Source organism: Rhea pennata, chromosome 1 (assembly GCF_028389875.1).
Source record: "Rhea pennata isolate bPtePen1 chromosome 1, bPtePen1.pri, whole genome shotgun sequence".
NCBI lineage: Eukaryota > Metazoa > Chordata > Aves > Rheiformes > Rheidae > Rhea > Rhea pennata.
The window spans coordinates 52,092,287-52,114,438 of record NC_084663.1 but is presented as its reverse complement, the minus strand read 5'-3'; the positions used below and the strand labels follow the sequence as shown (position 1 = coordinate 52,114,438).

Here is a 22,152-nt window from a genome sequence, read left to right as displayed (position 1 = left end):
TGTTAATGCAACAAAGCATCAGATTTTGCTTCCGTTGTCTTTTCATTTTGGGAGAAGAGTTATCAAACAGACAGTGTTTTTCTCTCTTGATTTGCTGAGGGCATCTGCTTCCAAGGCTGAGGCAAAAGTAACAATGAGCTTTCTCAGTGGTGCCCAGAGGAGAGGTTTCAAGGTTTCTAAAATAGTCAGCTTACTGAGAGATGGTTGTCTTAAGGCTCTTGGTGCATATTTAAATAGAATTTTAAGGGGATATTATTTGTATTGAATGAAAATAATTCCTGAGAGTGAACAACCAGTCAACTTGTGAATACAGACTCATCTAATACTTAAAGATTAGATGTGACTAGCCCACTAAATTAAGAGAAGATAAAACTGAAAGTACCTTAATATCCCTCAAACCCTGCTTCATGTTAGTTGCTTCTTCCCTATCCTGTTAACTGCATTGTTTTCATTCTGGCAAATCATCGATCTTTCTTTCTAGTGTGATTAATATTTAATTATTATGTATTTAATTATTATACATTTATGTACTTAGTTATTTTGACATGAGTCCTTTTACTCACGTGAGGAGTCCCTCCTATCTTTCAAATCAATCTTCAGGATTAATTTTGTATTCTGATATTTCTACATTCTACATGGAGATTTTATGACAGAAGGTAGTATCACTGATACTAGCAAGACTAGTGTGGACAAGGTCTGTGGTAGCAACATCAGATGCAGGATCAGGCATAGAATATTTATTTTCTTTAAAACTCAGGCTACTGATATGCAAGTTAAGGGGAAATCTTCATACTGGAATATTTTGAGGTTTCTGGGAGTTGCGGTGTATTTTTATTTTTATCATGACAAGCATTTATTGTATGATTTTCAGATAATGGTAACAAAATACCTATTCTGTGTTCTGCAATGTTAAGAATATTAACTGTGTTAGTACATTTTATAGTTTCATTATGTCTTGCCATAGAAATAAAATATTATAGTGGTCTCTGTAGTGAAAAACCCTATTTGACAAATTATGATGCAGTTAAAATTTGGAGTTCAAAAATTTTCGAACAATTGAAGATAATTTTTGCAAGCCTTTTCTGAAGTGAACTAAAACATGAGACATTTCAAACTAGTATAGCTGTCCTAAATCTAAATCCTTTAGATAAGGAAGGGCCTGAGGACTTGATAATTTTTATATAAACATTGAATTTTTCAATTGTTGTAGTTTTGTTACAACATCCTTTTAAAAAATGAGAGGTAACAAAATCTATGAGCCTGACTTATCCATGGCCTATATTAGCATAATAGAGTTCCCATAACATTTAAATTATATTCCTTTATTTTAGCTGTCTTGACTATTTTCTTTCTTTAATTGTATACTACCTTAACATATATCTTTATAACCAGATGAAATGTGTTCCTTTATTGCAGTTCATCATTCCCTCTGAAAATAAACCCGAAATTCATAAAGATCAACCACGTGCAATTTCCATTCAAAGTTCAGAAATGATTGCTACGAATACAAGATACTCACCAAACTGCAGGCACTCTGATCTGGAAGCTTTGTTTCAAAACTTCAAAGATTGTGAATTTTTCAGTAGAACTTTCACCGCATTTCCGAAGTCCCAGCAGAATTTTAACCTTTTGCATCCAATCTTCCAGAGACATGCTCATGAACAAGATACTAAAATGCATGATGTTTATAAAGGTTATATTATCCCAAAATTGAATAAGTATGCATTAAAGACATCTGCAGCTACTGATGTTTGGGCCTTGCATTTTTCCCAGTTTTGGATAGATTATGAAGGAACGAAAAGTGGGAAAGGCCGACCAATAAGCTTTGTGGACTCATTCCCACTTTCTCTTTGGATTTGCCAGCCAGTGAGATTTGCAAAGTCACAAAAAGAGCTTTTATCAAATAATCAGAAAGCTTTTAACATTCCAAAAAGTGACTCTAGTGATCTTGCTAATAGACTGCAACGCAAAAAACTTCTAAAGGAATATTACAGCAGTGAGACAGAGCCCTTGACTAATGGTATTCAAGCGCCTCATTTATCAGACACTTCAGGAGTACGATCTGAAAGTTCTTCATATGATGCAGATGTACATGTTCTTGTCCATATTCAAAAGCACGTAAGCATGCAGATCAATCATTATCAGTATCTTTTTTTGCTGTTCCTCCATGAATCTCTTGTATTACTCCTGGAAAATTTAAGGAATGATGTAGAAGCAGTGACAGGTAAACCTGCAAAGCAAACAGATGTCTGCATTGGGATCCTACTGAAGAGTGCAGAACTAGCCTTATTACTCCATCCACTGAGTCAGGGAAACCCCTGTAAGTCTCCAGGTGTGGAAAAAGAAAGTCCCATGGCATCAGAGCTCTCCCCTTCGGAAAATGGGGAAGGTCTTACCTCAGAGAGTAAATTAGTTAATAATAAGGTAATGCAGGCTAGTATTACTAATTTTGATTATGTATCTGACTGCAAGCCTGTGAGTGCTGAAGTTAACAAAGGCATTTTAATGGATCATCTTTTGTTTAAATCGGACAGTAATGTGGATTTTCAGAAAGGAATGTCGTTTTCAGATGATGCATCAGATAAAGGTTTGGGAGACACAAGTGAAGGAGGAAGCAGTGAACTTCTTAGCAGAAGTGATTCGGAGGAGGTCTGTGGACCACTAAGTGACAAAAGTAGCTTGCATCATAGGGATTCAGTGACTATTTTGAATAAGAGAGAAGATTCTGCTGAGTCTTTTATTGAAAAAGAGGATGGCAAAAATATACTCTCAAGTAAGTTAAATGAACAGGAAGGTACAACTGAAGGCTGTCCTAATCAAGTCACTGACTTGGAAGCAGAAACTGCCTTAGAATCTGAAGAGCTTGAAATCAACAAAGAAAAAATGACCTCAGTTAAAATGTTTGCCTCCCAGTCTTTATTAAGGTATAGAAGATTTAACAATAAATCAGTTTTCTTGGTATTTAAAAATATTTTCTAAAAGTATAAAGGAAATAATGTTGGTAATTTGTCAATGGAAGTGAACTTGTAGATGAAAATTATAAAAGTAAAATAATTCTAAAGATATGCAGTAGCATTCAGTAAGAACTAAAATGAATTCTTAATTGTTTTAAGCTATTTATGTATTATTCAGTTATCCTGTTATAGAATATATATTGAGAAAAATATTGACACAAATGTCTACAGCAGTGCAATACTGTTTTTATGCTTCTGTCTGCCTAAAGGATTATCGTATACTAATATTTTTTCTTTTATATCTTGCCTAGTTTAGATAACTTCTTAAAACGAAATTCTATGACATTTTCTTAATTTTTATTAACAATTTCTTAATGTCTTTATATTCAAAAAGTGCAAAGTCTAAGGAACGTTGTCCATCCAGTCTCCCTGCATTCTCTGTTTCTTACAAGAATATGAAGAGAAGTCCCTCGCAAGTTTCTCTGGATACCATTTCTATTGATAGCATGATGTTAGAGGAACATTTGATAGAGAGTGATGGAAGTGACAGCCAAAGCTTTCTGGAGAAAGGTAAGTAGATTTAAGAAATTATTTTAAAGCAATACATGACAATGTTGTTTGTTACTAAAACAATACTTAAGAGAGTTGTAGTGCAGCAGATCCTGGATACGTTATAGGGCTGTTTGTTAAAGTCACTAGTTGTCATTACTAAGTGTTTTCACAGCAGTGAAAGTATACTTCACTAAGTATTTTCATGGGAAAAGCATAGGTTGTGCTACTGAAGTAGTGCTACTTAGTTTAGTTAAGTGCTGCTTAATTTTCCTTTCTTGAAAACAGCAAAAGCATTGCAGTGCTGCATTGGAACCCTGAATTAAGGAGACCTGTACTCTGCTTACAAGCACTTGCTTTGGCTGTAAGTGTTTACAGACTTGTACCCTAAACCATAATGCTATGCTTCAAATGGTAAAGGAGCTTCAGTTTAAAGAGTAGATGATAAAGAAATGGGTTTTCACTAATACTTACCATGCTAATTACCAGAAAAATACATTTGGTAGTCCTTTGGCAGCTTGCTCCTTATGGAGCAGTTGTTACATATTGATTGTGTAACAGCAGATATGTATTTGATTTCCACATGTCTGTGTGTGAGCCTTTGCCTCTGATCTGGGGAAGAATTCAATGAAACAGTAATAGGAGTACCTGCTTTATGATAACTTTTATTTGGAATAACGAACAACTTAATATTTTTTAATGGGTTTTTTTTTTTTGGTCTTGAGCAATAGTGAGAAGAATGCTTCACTTTCAAACCTTATATATATGTGTGTGTGTGTATGTATATATATGTATTTGCATTGTAGGAGTATTCCTGCATATGCATGTGGGAGTATGCCAGAAAATAAGTTTTCCATTTTTAATAACCTTTTTAACTTGTTAAACAATATTTAACTGCAGGTTAAAATTGCATGCTTCCTAGTTGTCAAGGAAACACTACCTACCCTGATCACTCTAACAAAATAAATGTATAGCTTATTTCTGTAAAGATAAAACTGCAAACATTTGCTATACAGCCAAATTTAGATACTTGGCTTTTGGATATAGGCATGAAGTTACTTGGAATATTTAACTTTTTTTTTTTTTTCTGGATCAGTTTAATGTGTGATGTGGTAGACTAGAAGAAAAGCTCTTCACAATTTTTTAAACAGTGCATATGGAGTTTAATTTCATTTTTGTCATTATATCCTGCATTACTTGCATAGCATCTAACATTTTGAATGCTCTGTAAGAAGAATGGTTTTGGCAGTTCAACCATAAATGTTTGTTTAATAAACAAACCATTTAACTCATCTTAAAAATTAGTTAATGTATGTGTATAGGAACAGATGGTGACTTTATTATTAATGCAGGAGTGATTCAAGTCTATGCTAACTTCACATTTTTTGATGTGTGTATGGAAGGTATTACATCCACAAACTATCAAAGCCCATCAGAACAAGCCCATGAAAGAGGCACAGTGACTGAAAATTGTGGTGGGTCATCTCCAGATGCCATGAGTGCTGCTTCAGAGAATGCCCATGAGACTAGTGAAGAAATGGTAATATTACTGAAATCCATACCATGTTTCAGTAACCTAAGCACTAAAATAGGTCTAAGGTGAATGCTTTTAGAGGTAACTTTCAAGTAGTTTGGAGGGGGTTTTGTTAGTGCATTATATAAGCCTATAGAGCAAATGTGCCTGTAGTAAGTAAAAATGAAGGTTATAATCCAAGTTACACTGAGCATTCTGTGTCCTTGTTATTTCCTCAACTGTTGATAAGTGCTTTAGTATGTAACAATATTTTTGTAATGTTGTCCTATTCTTTACACTTAGAACATAAAAGTATGGTATTTAAAGTGACCTTTGTAAGTCATCCATATAACCCAAAGAAAGCACTCTATAGCTGACATCTCTCATACAGAGATGCTTTCTTAGCACTTGTACGATTCTGTAGTATTTGCGTATAGGAGCTTAACAACTGTCCTGCAGGGTCATATCAGAAATATCTGCTATCCAGTATTTTGTATTGACAATATTTAGAGAATACGGGAGCAGAGCATGTAGAGGGAGATACTTCCCCTGAAATGCCATGCCAGCTTCTGACTTTTTCAGGCTAGCTGTCCACTTCTTGCAGATCTTTGCACTAATCAATGCTTCTTAGATTATATTCTTTTCATAATTCAGGTCAGGAACTGGAAATCTAAGAGTTTGTGTGCCCAAAGAAAAACAATGAATTTGCTGAAATCCCTTGTACTTATTGCCCTTCTATTCTCCTTGTTGGTAAAGTTAATTGTGTAATCCTGCCTTTGCTTTAAAACATTTGTGGATCACCTTCATTTAAAAAAGAAAAATCTTACTTAAATGATGGGTTCCTTTGAAATAAATTTTCAATAATCTGTGCATGTAGGCAGTAGAGAAAGTGGAATACATGCAGATTGTGTTATGCAAATGTATGCTAGCATATTTTTGTTTCTATTCATAGAAGATAACTAGAAAATCATTAGAAAATGAGCCTAAAATAGTATTAGTGATGATTAATGTATATCTTCTGTAAATGACACCAAAACTGATTTTTAAAAACTGGCTGCTGCTTTTAGTGAAAGATATTGCAATCCAGTAAATAGAGAAAAAGGACTGACTACTATGCAGATTGCCAAGGTTTGATAGTCTATCCTGGTGCTTTACCCTGGCATGATTCAACACTTTAAATGCTTTGAATGTATTTGTGATACGCATAAATCTGAGCGTATGCCTTGGGAATTTCAAGTACCACAAAGGTCACGTGCTTCTTTGGCAGAGTGAAAGAAGTCTATCTCACTTCCATGACTTTTCTGTCCAATTTTGGTTTGGTAATGAGGACAGACAATCGATCAATCCATTGTCCAGGTGACCGCAAAAAAGAAGAAACAATGAGAAAACTTTGTGTCTTATGCAGACAGAATTACATAAACGATAACTAATGTAATTTCAATTTGTAATCTTTTTTATCTTTAATTTTGTTGACAGATGTCTGTTGTGGTTTTTCAAATATTTGGTGTTAATGGTGAAATTGATATCAGAGGTGAAGATACAGAAATATGCCTTCAGGTCAACCAGGTGATCCCAAATCAGTTGGGTAATATCAGTGTTCGACACTATCTTTGCAACAGAACTGTGGGTAAGAACTGATAATGAGATCTCAGTACTGTGAAATTAGAGTTGAGAACATTTGTTGTAACCACTCATTAGTTATTGGTCATTTTATGGATGTCCTTTAATTGGTAAATAAAAATGTGTTAAAGCACAAAAACAGCTTTGTGCTCATGTTAGAACAAGAGCATCCTTCATCTGCTGGTTTACGATAACTGTTCTGAGTAGTTTCTTTGGTAATAGCCATTCTTTGAGTGGGAGAGAAATAAAAATGGAACCTTTTATGATAGTGGGGGTAAAAAAGAAAAAAGGCACAAAACTTTCACTTGCTTTTTTTTTAATTTATTAAATATGCTGCGTTACCCTATGTTACTGTTTTATGAAGCTGGAACACCCTTACTGCTCTAACAGTATTTTGTTTAAATATACCTTAGTTTTAAAGATTGTTTCTGAAAACAGCTTATTCCTCTCTTCAAGATCTATTTCATTAGATGAAATTAACACCTACAGTTTAAACTAACTTAAACTCTCTTGTTTAGGAAAAGTTAAAACCAACTCTGTATCAGGAAAGATCATGAGAGGTATTTTTCTGTAAATTTGATAGATTTGAAATACAGGGTGTGGTTTGGTGCCAGATACAAGCCAGTGTATTAAGTTAGAGCTGTTCTTGGGCATGGGAACGTGCACATCCTCTGCCAGAAATCCTAGTTCCCATACTGTGGGTGTTTTTGTTTTTTGTTTTTTTGGCATGATTTATTGGCATGCCATTTCATGTCATGGTTTGCTTTGTTCCCCTCTGCCAGCCTACTACACGGATGGTTGGATGCTAGCTCTGCACTAGCTCTGCACTGTAGGGTTTTGGGGCAGATCTCTGATGCACCTGCCTTCTGGCTCATCTGCTTTCTTAGGAAACAGCTATAGCAGCCGTTGGTTGCCACTTATTTCCAGCCTTGCAGCAGCATGGATTTTCTTCAGGAAGTTCTGCTCAGAGATCTGGCCTATGATGCCCTAACTAAAGAACCCATTTACTGGTAAGCTGAGCAGTTGCCAGCAGCTGCTGTCTGAACAGCTGTTGCATGATGTTGCAATTGCATTCAGACATCTGAAGGCAAGAGGGAGGTCCAGCAGGGAAGATCCACAGCTGACCTTCAGTTCATAACCAGATTTCTGTTTGCCTGCTTTATCAGTCATACCTGCTGTGAAAGCAACTGGGAATAAACAGTGAGAGCATGCCGTCTTCCTGCTCATGTGGATCTGAAGTAGAACCTGCTTTCTCTAGTTCAGCTGCTATGAGAGGCCCATGCTCTGCCTGATTTATTTTTATGGACAAAAAGTCATAATGTGACTGGGGTCTCCAAATAGTGCTATTTTGTAACTCTTCTTGTCTGTTTCTGGTGAGTATCTGGATGAGTGGGACAGAGCAAGTAACGCTTGTTGTTTCTGCATTCCTGGTTACTCTCCTTTCATGACTTGCATCCTCTCCTCTCTTCTCTTTAGGGCTTTAGAACTTTCTATACTTAGTCAGGAATCCTCTGCAGTCACTGCTGCTGCCCATTTCCCCCATTTCTTTTCTAATAGAAGTAGAAAGGAGAAAAACAGTTAAAAATAAAATTATTTTCTAGAGGATCAAGGTTAGGAAAAAGTTTAGAATGAGATAAAAATAAACAATTAAAATGAATTAACAGTAACAAAGAGCAACCGGAAAAAAAACATGAGCAAAAGCTTAAAAAAACAATATCCAGACAAAAGCAACCCTCTACTAAGACCTTAAAAAAAAAAAAAGAAAAAAAACTTATTATCAGTAGCAAGAGGAGGATAAGGGAAAATGTGAGCCCACTACAAAATGGGGCAGGGGCCCTGGTGACAAGGGATACGGAGAAGGCAGAATTACTGAATGCCTTCTTTGCTTCAGTCTTCACTGCTAAGGGCAGCCCTCAGGAATCCTGTAGTCTGGATGTAAGGGAGAAGGTCCAGAGAAGGGAAAACTTTCCTTTGGTTGAGGAGGACAGGATTCGAGACCTTCTGGGCAGGCTAGACATCCACAAATCCCTGGGCCCTGATGCGATGCACCCATGGGTACTGAGGGAGCTGGCGGATGTTGTTGCCAGGCTGCTCTCCATCATCTTTGAAAGGTCCTGGAGAACTGGAGAGGTGCCTGAGGACTGGAAGAAAGCCAGTGTCACTCCAGTCTTCAAGAAGGGCAAGGAGGACCCAGGCAACTATAGGCCAGTCAGCCTCGCCTCCATCCCTGGAAATGTGATGGAATAGCTCATTCTGGATGTCATCTCCAGACATATGGAGGAAAAGAAGGTGATCAGGAGTAGCCAGCATGGATTCACCAAGGGGAAATCCTGCTTAATCAATCTGATAGCCTTCCCTGATGGAATGACTGGCTGGGTAGATGAGGGCAGAGCAGTGGGTGTTGTGTACCTTGACTTCAGCAAGGCTTTTGACACTGTCTCCCATAACATCCTCCTGGAGAAGCGCAGGAAGTGTGGGTTAGACGAGTGGAGAGTGAGGTGGATTGAGTACTGGCTGAAAGGCAGAGCTCAGAGGGTTGTCATCAGTGGCATGGAGTCTAGTTGGACCTGTGGCTAGTGGTGTCCCCTAGGGCTCAGTACTGGGTCCCATCCTGTTCAACTTCTTCATCAGTGACCTGGATGAGGGGACAGAGTGCCTCCTCAGCAAGTTTGCTGATGACACCATACTGAGAGGAGTGGCTGACACACCAGAGGGCTGTGCTGCCCTTCAGAGAGATCTGGACAGGCTGGAGAGCTGGGCAGAAAGGAACCTCATGAGGTTCAACAAGGACAAGTGCAGAGTCCTGCACCTAGGGAGAAATCACCCTAGGCACCAGTACAGGCTGGGGGCTGACCTGCTGGAGAGCAGCTCTGCAGAGAAGGACCTGGGAGTGCTGGTGGATGACAGATTGACCATGAGCCAGCAATGTGCCCTTGTGGCCAGGAAGACCAATGGTCTCCTGGGGTGCATTGGGAAGAGTGTTGCCAGCAGGTGGAGGGAGGTGATCCTGCCCCTCTGCTCAGCCCTGCTGAGGCCTCATCTCGAGTCCTGTGTCCAGTTCTGGGCTCCGCAGTACAAGAGAGACATGGAGCTACTGAAGAGAGTCCATCTTAGGGCCACGAAGATTATGAGAGGGCTGGAGCACCTGCCCTATGAGGAACGGCTGCAAGAGCTGGGCCTCTTTAGCCTGGGGAAGAGAAGACTGAGGGGGGATCTTATCACTGTGTGTAAGTACCTGAAGGGAGGGTGTCAAGGGGACGGGAACAAACTCTTTTCAGTTTCCCATGTGACAGGACAAGAGGCAGTAGGCAGAAATTGAAGCACAGGATGTTTCGCCTGAATACGAGGAGGAATTTCTTCACTGTGAGAGTGACGGAGCACTGGACCAGGTTGCCAAGAGAGGTTGTGGAGTCTCCTTCTCTGGAGATCTTCAAGGCTCGCCTGGATGCAACCCTAACATGCTGTAGGTGACCCTGTTGGGAAGGGAGGTTGGACTAGATCTCCAGAGGTCCCTTCCAACCTTACTGATTCTATGATTCTAGTAGCTGGGATAAGTTTGAGGGCAGTGTGGCAGCTGTGCACTTCCCTGCGGTGCTGGCTACAGCTGGCAGCAATAGCCAGTGAAGGTGATGGTGGGGGGTATAGCAGATGTACTTTGGGAAGGAGAATGCTTTTACTGCAACCTCGTCATGTTTGGAGAAGGGAGCAGCAGTTAGTAGCAGCTCCTGAATCGTTTGATCCAATTTGTGTTCAATTCTCTCTTGACTCTGCCCTCAGAAATCTACAGGACAACCAAGATTGACTGCATAAGTGACTGACAGACTATGTAATCTTTTCTTTTTCTAGTTTTTTTATACTTTGATGAATTCTTACAGCAACATTGCAGGCACTTTTTCCTGGTCTCTAGGGCACATACTACTTATTTCTTTTACTACACTTATGAAAAAGATGTAGATCCTGAGGGAAACAAGATTTCCCAAATTAAGTACAGAGACTTCTTAGACAAAGTGATCATTGTTCTTTTCCCATCTGCAGAGATAAGTTGCTGTTCTCAAGAATTTAAGGACTATTAGTGCCTAATTCCCCTCTGTCTGGGCTAGAGCCACAAAAAGTACCTGGTTCTTGCAGCCTGCTTTTTTATTTTAATGGGAGCAGCACTTCTTAAGCCCTGGAAGGATTAGAGGATGAAAGCAGGGGGACATAGCTGTAGTTGTTGCACATTTGTGCACAGAGGTAGCCAAGGAGAGATTATACTGGTTCACAACAGAGGCTGAAGGCCTTATTCTCAGTATGTCCATGTGCCGTTCTCTCCATTGGTCTTCGTCAGTCCAGGTCAATGATACGTTTATCTGTCCTGACTCTACCATCAACAGATACATTCATGTGTCATGGGTATAGACATACCTCTGTTTTCCTTAGAGGTTGGCTGCCCTGCAAAGGAGGCACGTTTTTCAGAAACACAGTAGACATTTATCTTTTCTGGGTGTCCTATCAGCATCTGCACTGGGGATATAGTTCACTTTTCCAGTTGTTAGAAATGTGGACCAAATGTAGGACTGCTTTAATGTCCTTTGCCTGTAGGTTCTTCTTAAGGCCCTTGTGTGCCACTACTGAAGGTCCCAGAGGCATCTCAGAGCCCTCTGCCTAGTGTATAGTTTAGAAGAATGTTACATTACTCAAAAGGAACTGACAGGTAACATTACCTTACCACCCCTCCCTAAAAGCAACCAGGAATTCCTCCTAGGTTCAGCAGAAATCTTGCTGAAGCATACTATGACCAGTGACCAACCATTACCAGGGCCTGACTCTGGGTCTGTATCTGGTGGTGTCTGAGTTGAGTACATATAGTATTTCTGCAGCATTGCAACCCCAGAAAATCATATATTCCTAAAGGGAGCAGAGGCTATCCTGAAAGGACTTTCATGATCTGAAACACATTGATCTTTGGGAGAAGGTGAAAGGGACTGTTGCAAAGATCTGTGGGATACAATGTGAGGTCTACTTTAACTTTAGCATGAACCTGTTATCTAATCCAGCATAACTTCTCTTGCCTCAAAACTAGCTTGCCAAGTTTTTCAATTAATTTGAGCCAACAGCGTTGCTGTGGTGACTTCATGAATTGACATCTGATTCCTGCAGCTTTGATGTGTACTTTATATGATTTAGTTTATCAAGGATCTGAATCCTTAAATACTAATGCTGTGAATGGTTATTATAGCATTGTATTAGTGATTAACAATAACTAAAAAAGCCTTAGAAAATATATTCACGTACTACAAACATCTTTCCTTTATTTTAACAGGAGGCCTGATTATATCTGTATAAAATTGATATATCAAAAAGCTTTTGACTCATGAATGTATTGTGATCAGCAGTGACATACTGCAATTTTAACAAAATGCCTTGTAAACTGGATGCATAAACCAGAATGGTCACTGGTTCTGAGAAGTATGGTTTTCCTTTATTTAGTGTCATCCAGGATATACTGTACTGAAGAAATTTTTTTTTCTGGGTGTCACACCTTCTCCTAACTGCAGAGAAAGCAACACTTTAAAAGCGCATATGAATCTCTGAACAAAAATCAAGGCAGCTAACTTGCAACCCAAGTGTGTGTTCTTTTTTTTTAAAAAAAATTATTTGTTTTGCAGCAAATGTCAGTATATTCAGAATAGATTCTCTCTGAAAGAGGGGCAAAGTAGGTTGCCACACAGGAAACTTGCACTTCATAGGATCACAGGATAATTCAGGTCGGCAGGGATGTGAGGTGGTGTCTGGTGCAATATCCTGCTCAAAGCAAGGTCAGCTATGAGATCAGACCAGGTTGTTCGGGGCTTTACACAGTCAGGTCTTGAAAACTTCCAAGAACAGAGACTGCAAAGCCTCTCTGGGCAACTATTTCACTGCTTGACTGTCCTCATTCCCTGCATCTGGTCTGAACCTGTTTTGTTTCAACCTAGGCATATTGTCTCTCATCCTTATACCAAGTACCCCTTTGGAGAGCCTGGTTTGTCTTCACAGTAACCACCTCACAGGAATTGGAAGGGTGCTATTAGGTTTCTTGTAAGCCTTCTCTTTACAGTAATTGCTCATATACTCACAGCCAGAAATGAAAAAGGGGAGATTTCAATATATAACACACAGATTTCAGTACAGCATATGTAAATAGCATGTCAGTAATCTGGCAGAATGAGATCAAATAGAAGAAAAATAGAGAAAGGAAATGTGAGTTTACTTTTACTTTAAATTAATTGTATCCAGGGTATTTTTCCCATTTCTGAACTTTTAAGTGTTGGACTTTGAGGTAACCAGAGGTTAAACCAGAAAGCATCTATATTAACCATTTTTTGGTTTAATTCTGTCTTGTAATTCAAATTTTGTTTCCTTAACAGGTGGATGCTCAACTAATGTAAACTTTACATTAGTTAAGTTGACTTTATTTGACCTACCTTGATTTCAAGTCTTTCAAATTTCAGTAGTTTTGCTCTTTAATGTGAATAATTGGTGCGAACATTATATATTTTTCCGTAGGTCAGCCATCAAAGTGACTTTTAAAAGTCTTTTTTTTTTAATCCTTGAGTTGCGTTTGAGGTTTTTTTTTTTTGTTTGTTTGTTTTGTTTTGTTTTTTTGGTGGTGGTGATGAACCTTCCTTTTTGTACAGGTGAATACTGGCTTTTTCTTTTTTTTCAATATTTGATTATCTTAATTTTTTTATTTTATTTTTAGAACTATTCAGTTGAATGTTGCAGTTGTTATTTTTACTAGTTTTAAAGATACTGAAACTAACAAGAAACTGCTAGTTCTGTTCTAAGTTTCAAATCTACTGCTGCCCAAATAATGGAAGCAATATATGGTCATGTTCTCCATCTTACTAACCTGCTGTTTCAGTGTTCCTGTGTGTTCTTGAGTCAGGAAATTGTGCCTTTCCAAGAGAACACCTGCTCTCCTGAAAGTGTGAACAGACTTTAAATGTTTTCCTGAATTAAAGGAATTAATGGAGGAGTATGCAAAATAGTTGTTTTTCCATTCTCAAGGCATTGAAGGCAACATGAAGCTTGTATGTTCAATAATATTTCTATTTGGTCCTTTTCGGTTGTCACTGTATTTTTTAAGTGCCTATAGAATTGCTCTCAAATTATCATGCAAATGTATGGCTGTAATTCTTGGCTAATTCTTACAAAATATTTTGGGGAGATCGGACAATAGAGTTGGAAGTAATTGCATCATAATTGCTTTGGTATTAGCTTTTCATGCATTGCAAAATTTTAATGCAAATCTGTTTTCCTTTTGCAATAGGTTCGGACTGTAAATTTGTGGCTGGACCAGTTAATTCATCACCTGAGATTAGTTTGAGATGGGAAAGTGGGCCTAGTGCTAGCATACATTCTCTGCTGGCTGTAAAAAATGGTTTTCTTCAGTGTCATATAGAGAACTTCAGTGCAGAATTTCTAACATCTTCCCTCACAAACATTCAGCATTTTCTAGAAGATGAAACTGTTGCAGCAGTGATGCCTATGAAGATAAAAGTTTCTAACACAAGGATTAATTTAAAAGTATGTTAACAAAGACCTATTTGGCTTCTCAAAAAAAACATTATATAAACATTCTTGTTTCTTTGATGATAAATTAGTAATCTGGATATAGTTAACTTCAAAGAAACTGCTATCATACTCTGTAAGGCTTTTAGATAACACTAAAACAATTTAAAAATCCATAGATCTGGTTAGTTCTGTGGTATTGTGGTATACCCAGAGATAAATTCTCTACATGACCAGACTAGTTGTATGAATATATTTTATACATTGTCCCTTTTTTTATATTTTTTTCCTCTTCTTCACTTAGTCATTTTTTGAGAGTGGCAGGCTCTGGGAGTATCACAGGAAAGATATCCCAGGTTCCCAAAGGCAGAGTGTATTTGTTTCAGCTTTTTTTTATTCAGCATAGTAATGATTTTCTAATTCCAGTTCCAGTCACTTGAATACTGCTGCTTAGAACCCAGATTTCTTGTTCTGCCTTACCTAGAAACAGTTACTAAATAATACAAGCTTTTCACACTACTGTAGCTTAAAATAGCAACACTAAGAGGGCACTGTTGCTCAAGTTTCCTAGGATTTTTTTTTTCCTTTCAGACGCTTAAGGGAGACAATAAATTCTGTGCTGTGTAGCCATGGGCTACAAAGATAAGAACGATTTTAAAAATTATTGATCACTATAACATAGTGATAATAATCACCTATGTAAATTTACTGAAGTGAGCACTAAAATAACACTTCAAGTTCTGCATCCTGTGCTAAGTAAGGCCTTGATTCTGCTCGGGTCGCTCTTAAATGGAAGTGATCAACTGTAGCTGTACAGTCTACTGTAAACACTTGAATATCAAAATGCATCAGTATTCCCTTTCTCCTTTGTGCAGCTTTTCCATCCCTTGACGATCCTTAGTCAGTCCTTCAGGGCCCATTCTTCTACAGGAGTAGCAGCAGGACTTTCCGAAAGAGCTGGGAAACTGTTCCTCAGACTTCAGTGTTATTACAAAAGTGAATGCCCAAATGTGAGAAGGAAGGTCTTAATATTTAGTCATCTAAATCTGAAACAGAATTATTCTGATTTATTGGCAAGAAGTTTGACTTGGGCAAAATGTTTCTGAGAAAATGGCTATCTCTGAGGTGGTAAATATACATGAATAAACTGGGAACAAGAAACTGCTTGGCAACAAAAGCACTGAAGCACTCACTTGGTAGTGCACTTAAGTCACAGTGAAGTTAGTCATGATTGCTGACAAATGGCAGGTAGATGCAGTGTGGATTGAAGTGCCCATTTGACATGCAAGTGATTCATTTCTCTGGAGCTTTAGGGTAATAAAGAGCAGGAGGATATGCTTCAACTATGTGACGTATTGCCTATTCAATGCAGTATTTTTTCTATATGAGACTTGATGCAGCATGTTTCCTGGGGTGGGGGGGAGAGACAAGGGGGGGGCGAGCGGAGGGAACCTTTCTTAAATTCTTGATTTAGTTTTGCACTTTCCATTGCAATCTCAGTGTTTTTTCAAGGTATTTTGGCAGTTGCACCTCAACAGTTTGATCTAGCTATGTGTTTAATGTTGGTGATGCATACAGTTCTTGATTATACTGGATGCATTACTCTGCTTGACAGGAATAATGAGTTATAAATTACTTCCTGGGGAGACCTGACAAGAAGCAATTTGTGAATTTTCTCTTCTGTTGAGTACACTAATGTAACTGAACTGCAGCTGCTGTCATCTAAATTCTAAAAAGACAAAATCCCCTCAAGAATGATAGTTGTATCTATTCAATCTTTAAGTAGTTCAAGGGAAGATCAGATACAAGTTATTTTATAGTGCAGCGTTCTTATCTCTGAGAGCTCCTGTGCTAAAGAACATCTTGAGTTGGGATTTAATATTATTGAGATGTCTGTGAAATACTTTGAAGTATTTTACTCAGTATATACTGAGTTCAACAGAGTCACCCTAGAGATAATTTCAGGTCTTTAATATGATCCACAGGAAAAAAGAAACGTAGAGCAAAAGTTGGGGGGGGAGGGAACTAGAAAGTTCTACTCTGAAATGCTGCCTTTCAAGTTTCATTAAATCCACTTATATGTAATAGAACATCTTAATTATTTCAATTTTCTAATAAACCTTCAAATTCATTTTTGAGTATTTGTGTATTTTAGGATGACAGTCCTCGTGAAAATCTCAAGGCATCTGAACTAGTACCCATAACATTACATATTGACATACTCTCGATAGAAAGAAATGATGATGGCTCTTTTCTCATTAGAGGTATGTATGTTCCTGCAACTTGATATATCCATATTATCATCTAATGTTGCTATTAATACTGTTTTTTCTTTGGTGTAGACACATGTCGCTAATAATCAAAAGATAACTTCTTCTACTCTGTGTAAATTGTGCCACTGTAAATCTGAATTTTAAGTGCAGTCACACAGAGGGGAAAAATAAACTTTAAGTAGTGTATTGACTATGATCAGAACCCACAGCAAAATCACATCTCAGAAAAGTAGAAATACGCCTTTCATTTCATCAAGAAAGTGATAGATTCTTTCGAGATTGACCACAAAAATAAAGGAAAAATTGTCTGTCTTTACAAATTATCAGAGCTGGTATCTGTTGTCTGAATTACAAGAAGTTACAAGTAATTCTTGTGTTACGAACATTACATAAGTAACAAGAAGTTGTATTAAGTAGCAGTTTGTGGCATTTTGTTAGATGTTATGGAACATAAGAAAGGATATGAATTAGTACTGTAAATTAATTACTATAATAATGCAAAACAAAAGATTAACTGAGTAGTACAAGTAGCTATTTTAAGTTCTATATATTATGGTGACATGGCAGCTCATAGCTGAGGTTACATGGAGACTTGCGTTTCGATCAGGGATTTAACTTTGTACTTTTCATAAAACATGCATACACTTTGAATATTTTTTCTTATGTGTGTATGGATAAATGCTAAATACTGGTAATAAGGCAATACATTTAGAGCTGAAACTTTGCTGTTGTCTTTCGTGGGTACATGATAAGGTCATAGAGTAACTTAAATTGGAAAGAAACTAATTGAATTTCCTTTGTTGCAACTTACGTCTGCTGCCTCTCATTCTGCCACTACATGCCTCTGAGTGGTCTGGTCCATCTCTATACCCTTCCATTAGGTAGGTGAAGATGGCATTATGATCACACCATAGCCTTTCTTCAGACTGGACAAGTGCAGTGCTCTTAGTGCCTCTTGTTCATCGTGCGCTTCAGATGCGGATCATTTTGGTGGCCCTCTGCTGTCAGTGTCTTCCTTGTACCAGGGAATCCAAAGCTGGACACGATACTCCATATGTGATCTCACCAGTCCAGAGTATGGGGGGGTAATGACTTCCCTCAACTTGCCAGCTATACTCTTGCTAGTACAGGCTGTATGTGGTTGGCCTTTGCTTTGAGGGCTCACTGTTTACTCGTGTTCAACTTCTTGTTCACCAAGGCCCACAAGTCCTTTCCTTCAGGGCTGCTTTCTGTCCAGCTGGCCCCCTGTTTCTACTTGTGAGGAGTTATTCACTCATAGCTGCAGGGCTTCACAATGACTTTTGCTGAACTTTGAGGCTCCCATCTGCTCACTTCTCCAGCCTGTTCAGATCCCTCTAAAGAACAGCCTGGCCCCTCAGTGTAACTACCACTTATTTCTCAGCTCACTGTTGCTCACAAGCTTGCACCCCTTCATCCCACAAAAAAAACCCAATATGTTCTATGATTTGAGGAAGAGGAGGCTACGGGATGATCTTAATACTGCCACCTCCTCCTTAATGGGAGGATGTAGAGAAGATGAACTAGACCTCTGAGGTGTATAGTGGTGTGATAATGATATATGTATCTGCAGTTAAGTGTTTTTGAACCCTCAGGTGTGTGTGTGTGGTAGGAGGAGGGGGTAATGAACAGAAAAATTTTGTTTAGGGGGCTTCTCTCTCTCTCTCTCTCTCTCTCTCTCTCTCTCTCTCTCTCTCTCTCTCTCTCTCTCTCAGAGGATTATTTAGTCTAGAAAGAATTGCATCCTTCATTTTACACTTGGTTTACAGGAGTACATTTTAGTAGATGTTATAGTTTACTTCAACTATAAACACTAAAAATTACTAGCAAATCATGTAAGTTATTTTCTAATTTAAAAACTTGATTCTGCAGGTTTGTCTTGCTGTGTTTTCAAATGTAAATACAGTCCTTAAATCCAACTTGGACCTGCAGACATTACTGCAGTAGAAATACTAATGGTTCTCAATCTTCTGCCACACCCCTCCAATTTCAATTCATGTTCCCAGATAATCAGGATAATTTAGGTAATCAGGATCTAAAATACATAGTTATTCAGATGTTTTTTTCTGAATAACAGGCTTCATTGATGTTCTGTAGCTAATAATTATTCAGAATCCATATTCTGTAATAATAGTGATCAGTACAAAAATGTGTTAATTTTCTTCAAGCTGGAAGATACATAAATGTTCTTTCTTCTCATTCCTCCTTTCCCTTCTCCCTTTCTCCAGAAGAGTATATGATTTTATTTTAATTAATTTATTACTTATTTTTTAATCCGATTCTGGGAGGTCGATATATTTAATATTACAAGCATATTTGTTGAAGTAGTTTTAATCTAGTGCTGATGAGAATCAATCTACAAAGAAAAAAACACCTAAAGCTTCTTAATCTCAAGTATTTCTCTCTGAAATAGACTTTCAAACAGTAAATGATGTGTCAAAGACCAAGAAATCAGGTGATAAAATGCAGCAAACAACTGGACCAGTTAGACATAAAACACAGGACCAAGCAACACAGACATCCTGTGAAATTTCCAGACCTTACAAATCAAGCAGGGATTCAGCTGCCTCCTTCAGAGATGAGGTATTAAGAATTCCTTTTGATGTATGTATGTTTGTTTATTTACTTACTTTTACAAAATTGTAATAATTAAACATCACAGTTGTTAAAATTTCAGGATATTAATCTCTTTTAGACATGGAAAATATGAATTGCAGATATTGTAGTTGTGTTCAGTACATAGGCATGTAAAGTAAAGTTAGTATTACTCTCTAAATACAGTGATACACCACAGACCAGTTCTTCTGCTTTACATGAGAGGGAGTTTTATGATGGAGCAAGTTACAAGTTACCTAATTCATACTCCTCTCTTCCTTGATCCTGTGCAACACAATTGCCAAAGACCAAGGACCAGACTCTTTTGAGTCAGACCCGTACTAATCCATCAATCATACTTGGATTCTGAATTGCTGGTGAGAAAATGCGCATATCAGTTTCTCCCATTGGGCAAGAATCTATTCCTAGAGTTCAGAACCTGGTGTCACTTCTGTTGTACTTGGAGTCTGGGGTATCTTGCTTTTGAAGCTAACTATCAACTCTCCATGTTTCACGAAGAGGGAGTCAATCACTTCACACCAGGCAGCCTGCACCCACCAATGAATACGAGCATTGCTGTATGGTATTTTAAAGGTTACTGTAATGGGGAAAAGTTGACCATGTGCAGAAGCACGACTAACTTTCTTTTTTAACCTGATCGTTTCAGCTTATTGAGGAAAATGAATGTCTCAAACAGGAACTAGCTAAAGCTAAAATGGCTCTTGCTGAGGTCCAAATGGAAAAAGATGACCTGCTTCTTCATATAAAGAAGATGAATGTTGAACATCATCTGTAGGACAGTGTTCTGTTAGTGCAAGGATGGTGACATCTAAAATACTTTTCTGAAATGTTGGAAGATGAGCTTTTCTTCTTTCTCACTCTTTTTTTTTTTTTTTTTTTTTTTTTTTTTTAACCGTGGACAAAAAGTTTTCTCATCACAAACAAAGTGTTTGTGAAATAATTACTCTTCTGAAATTATCATTCAACATTGTAATTTTTTCAGCCCTTTTGAAACAAATGATGTTGGAAAAATCAGTTTATATTGTACTTTAATTTACTCAAGAAAAAGAACATACCCTCTACTTTTAATATTATCAAATGAGGTGTTATTTTAAAAACTTTCTCTGAAAACTGGATGACTCGGCTGTGAAAGAAGGTGCCTATGTGCATAACTGAGTAAAATCCTCATTATACAGTACCTCTGTTTGTTAAAATTATGTTGTTTTATTATTACCAAAAGGTACCTGTACAGGAGGTTACATTTGCACTATGATGATATGGGCTAGATCTCTAGAGTAGTATAGCTACTGCAAATTAAAATACGAAGAATCCTAAACTGGCTCTAAATTCAGTGTGGTTTTCCCAGGGAGGATTTTAATAATAATCTTCCAATGCTACAGAGTTCCATGTACTCATTCCATATAAGGTCCTGAAATACCACAGTAAAGGAGAATTTATGTAAGAAGACATACTAAGGGGGTTTTCTCCTGCATAAAAGTCCACTGTATCATTCCAGCTGGTGTAACTTAGATAGTCACTTTTTTTTTTTTTGGTGCCTCTGCGATGAGAAAGTAGCCCTGCAAGAGGATCTAGCAGTTTGTGAAAGGTGAGCTTTCAGTCGTTTTGCATGCATGTCTGATTTTTGCATACCTCATCAGACATGCCTTAGGATTTGGTCCAGTGTATTTAAATATGTAATGTCTATGCTTGTAAGAAAAAAAAAAAATCCTACTGGGATTCATTAATTGTATATTGCTTTTTTTGATAAAAAAGCTTCAGAGACTCATTAATTACCCTATGAAATTGTAAGATTACATGATATGTAATTATACAGTTTAAATCATGGGTGATTTGTATAAATTGAACAATAATTTTCAGCTAAAAACTGGTACAGATAAATAAAAAAGCACAACACTGTAAAATATAGAATATAAGAGTGTGCTTCTAAACAATTTAGGGAACAATAAACAAAAGCATACATGCCCATAAGAGACTATTTGCCAGAAGTAAAAATGACTGAATAATTTAACTAGTGACCTTGAATCTGACAACTGAAAATCTTTTAATTGCTACTGCAGTCGTTTCTACACCATAGGATACTTGAGGGAAGTTTTGTTTGTAGATATGCAGATAAATCTCAAAGTATTTAATATCCTGTGGTTCGACTTTGCATATTGAAGCTATCAAGCTAGTTTTAATTAAACTGATTTTGATTAAAACTTTTTGGAGGACACACATAATTTGCACTGCTGAAAATAGTTACTGAAAATATATAGATTTTAATCAGGAATTTTATGGAAGAACTGGTTCAGACACTATTTAAAAGCCTGCTACCCAGGACCCTGTTTTAAAATCCATTTCATACCATGGAAATTTTTATGTGAACAGGGTAAATCACCCTGAATATGATGAAAAAATATACCTAAGACTGTGTTACTAATAGAGAAACTGAATATTTATATTTCAGAAAGGTATTTAAGACAATGCAGTATTAAATGTGGGTAGTCCAATTTAAAAGAAACATAATACCAGATTCTGGGAAGGAGTTCTCAACTGGTTTAGTTCTGATTGGTACTATTAAAGTCTGAATTCTAATTCAGTTTACCCCAACCACAGTCTAATTAGAATGATCTTAAGAAAAGGAATGTATAGACTGCTTAGTAGCATGTTGCTGGAATAATATGTTGAGATTTGTTTAATTTTTAAAAAGAAATAAACAGCAATATCAAAAATCTGTCCTTGTTACTGCACAAGCTATCATCTGCTCTTTTTTTTTTTTTTTTTTTTTTTTTTTTTTTTTTTTTTAATGCTTTTCTCAGTATGAGTATTGAAATTCTGGGGTTTATCTTCTTCCACTTCACTACAGCTGAATACAGTTCTAGTTCAGGGCAGTTTTGCAGTAATGAGTATCATTTGTGGACAGTTCAGAGGAGATGAGTGTGCTTGTTTATGGGGTTGACATTATTCAGAATAATAGCACTGTGTCACTCTGAAACCAGGCTTGCTACTGGAAAACGGATAAAGGGAGTTTGTTCCTTAATGTTTTGAAAGTACAAAGTTAAACTAATATGTTAAATTAAAAATGGCAATTAAT

General features: G+C 37.3%; 1 protein-coding gene across 9 annotated transcripts in view; it reads left to right on the top strand.

The window, feature by feature from the left end:
- Nucleotides 1-21,792, top strand: part of BLTP3B (bridge-like lipid transfer protein family member 3B) — a 63,382-nt gene extending 41,590 nt beyond the window's left edge. For 2 of the 9 annotated variants that reach the window (XM_062585843.1, XM_062585853.1), the window contains 8 exons: nt 1,417-2,924; nt 3,349-3,524; nt 4,907-5,043; nt 6,493-6,643; nt 13,931-14,187; nt 16,328-16,436; nt 18,877-19,046; nt 19,726-21,792. In XM_062585843.1, coding sequence (XP_062441827.1) covers nt 1,417-2,924; nt 3,349-3,524; nt 4,907-5,043; nt 6,493-6,643; nt 13,931-14,187; nt 16,328-16,436; nt 18,877-19,046; nt 19,726-19,854 — 2,637 coding nt within the window. In that variant the 3' untranslated portion in view covers nt 19,855-21,792. The other 7 variants (XR_009959704.1, XR_009959706.1, XM_062585863.1 and 4 more) reach the window with 7 other exon arrangements.
- Nucleotides 21,793-22,152: the final 360 nt, after the last annotated feature.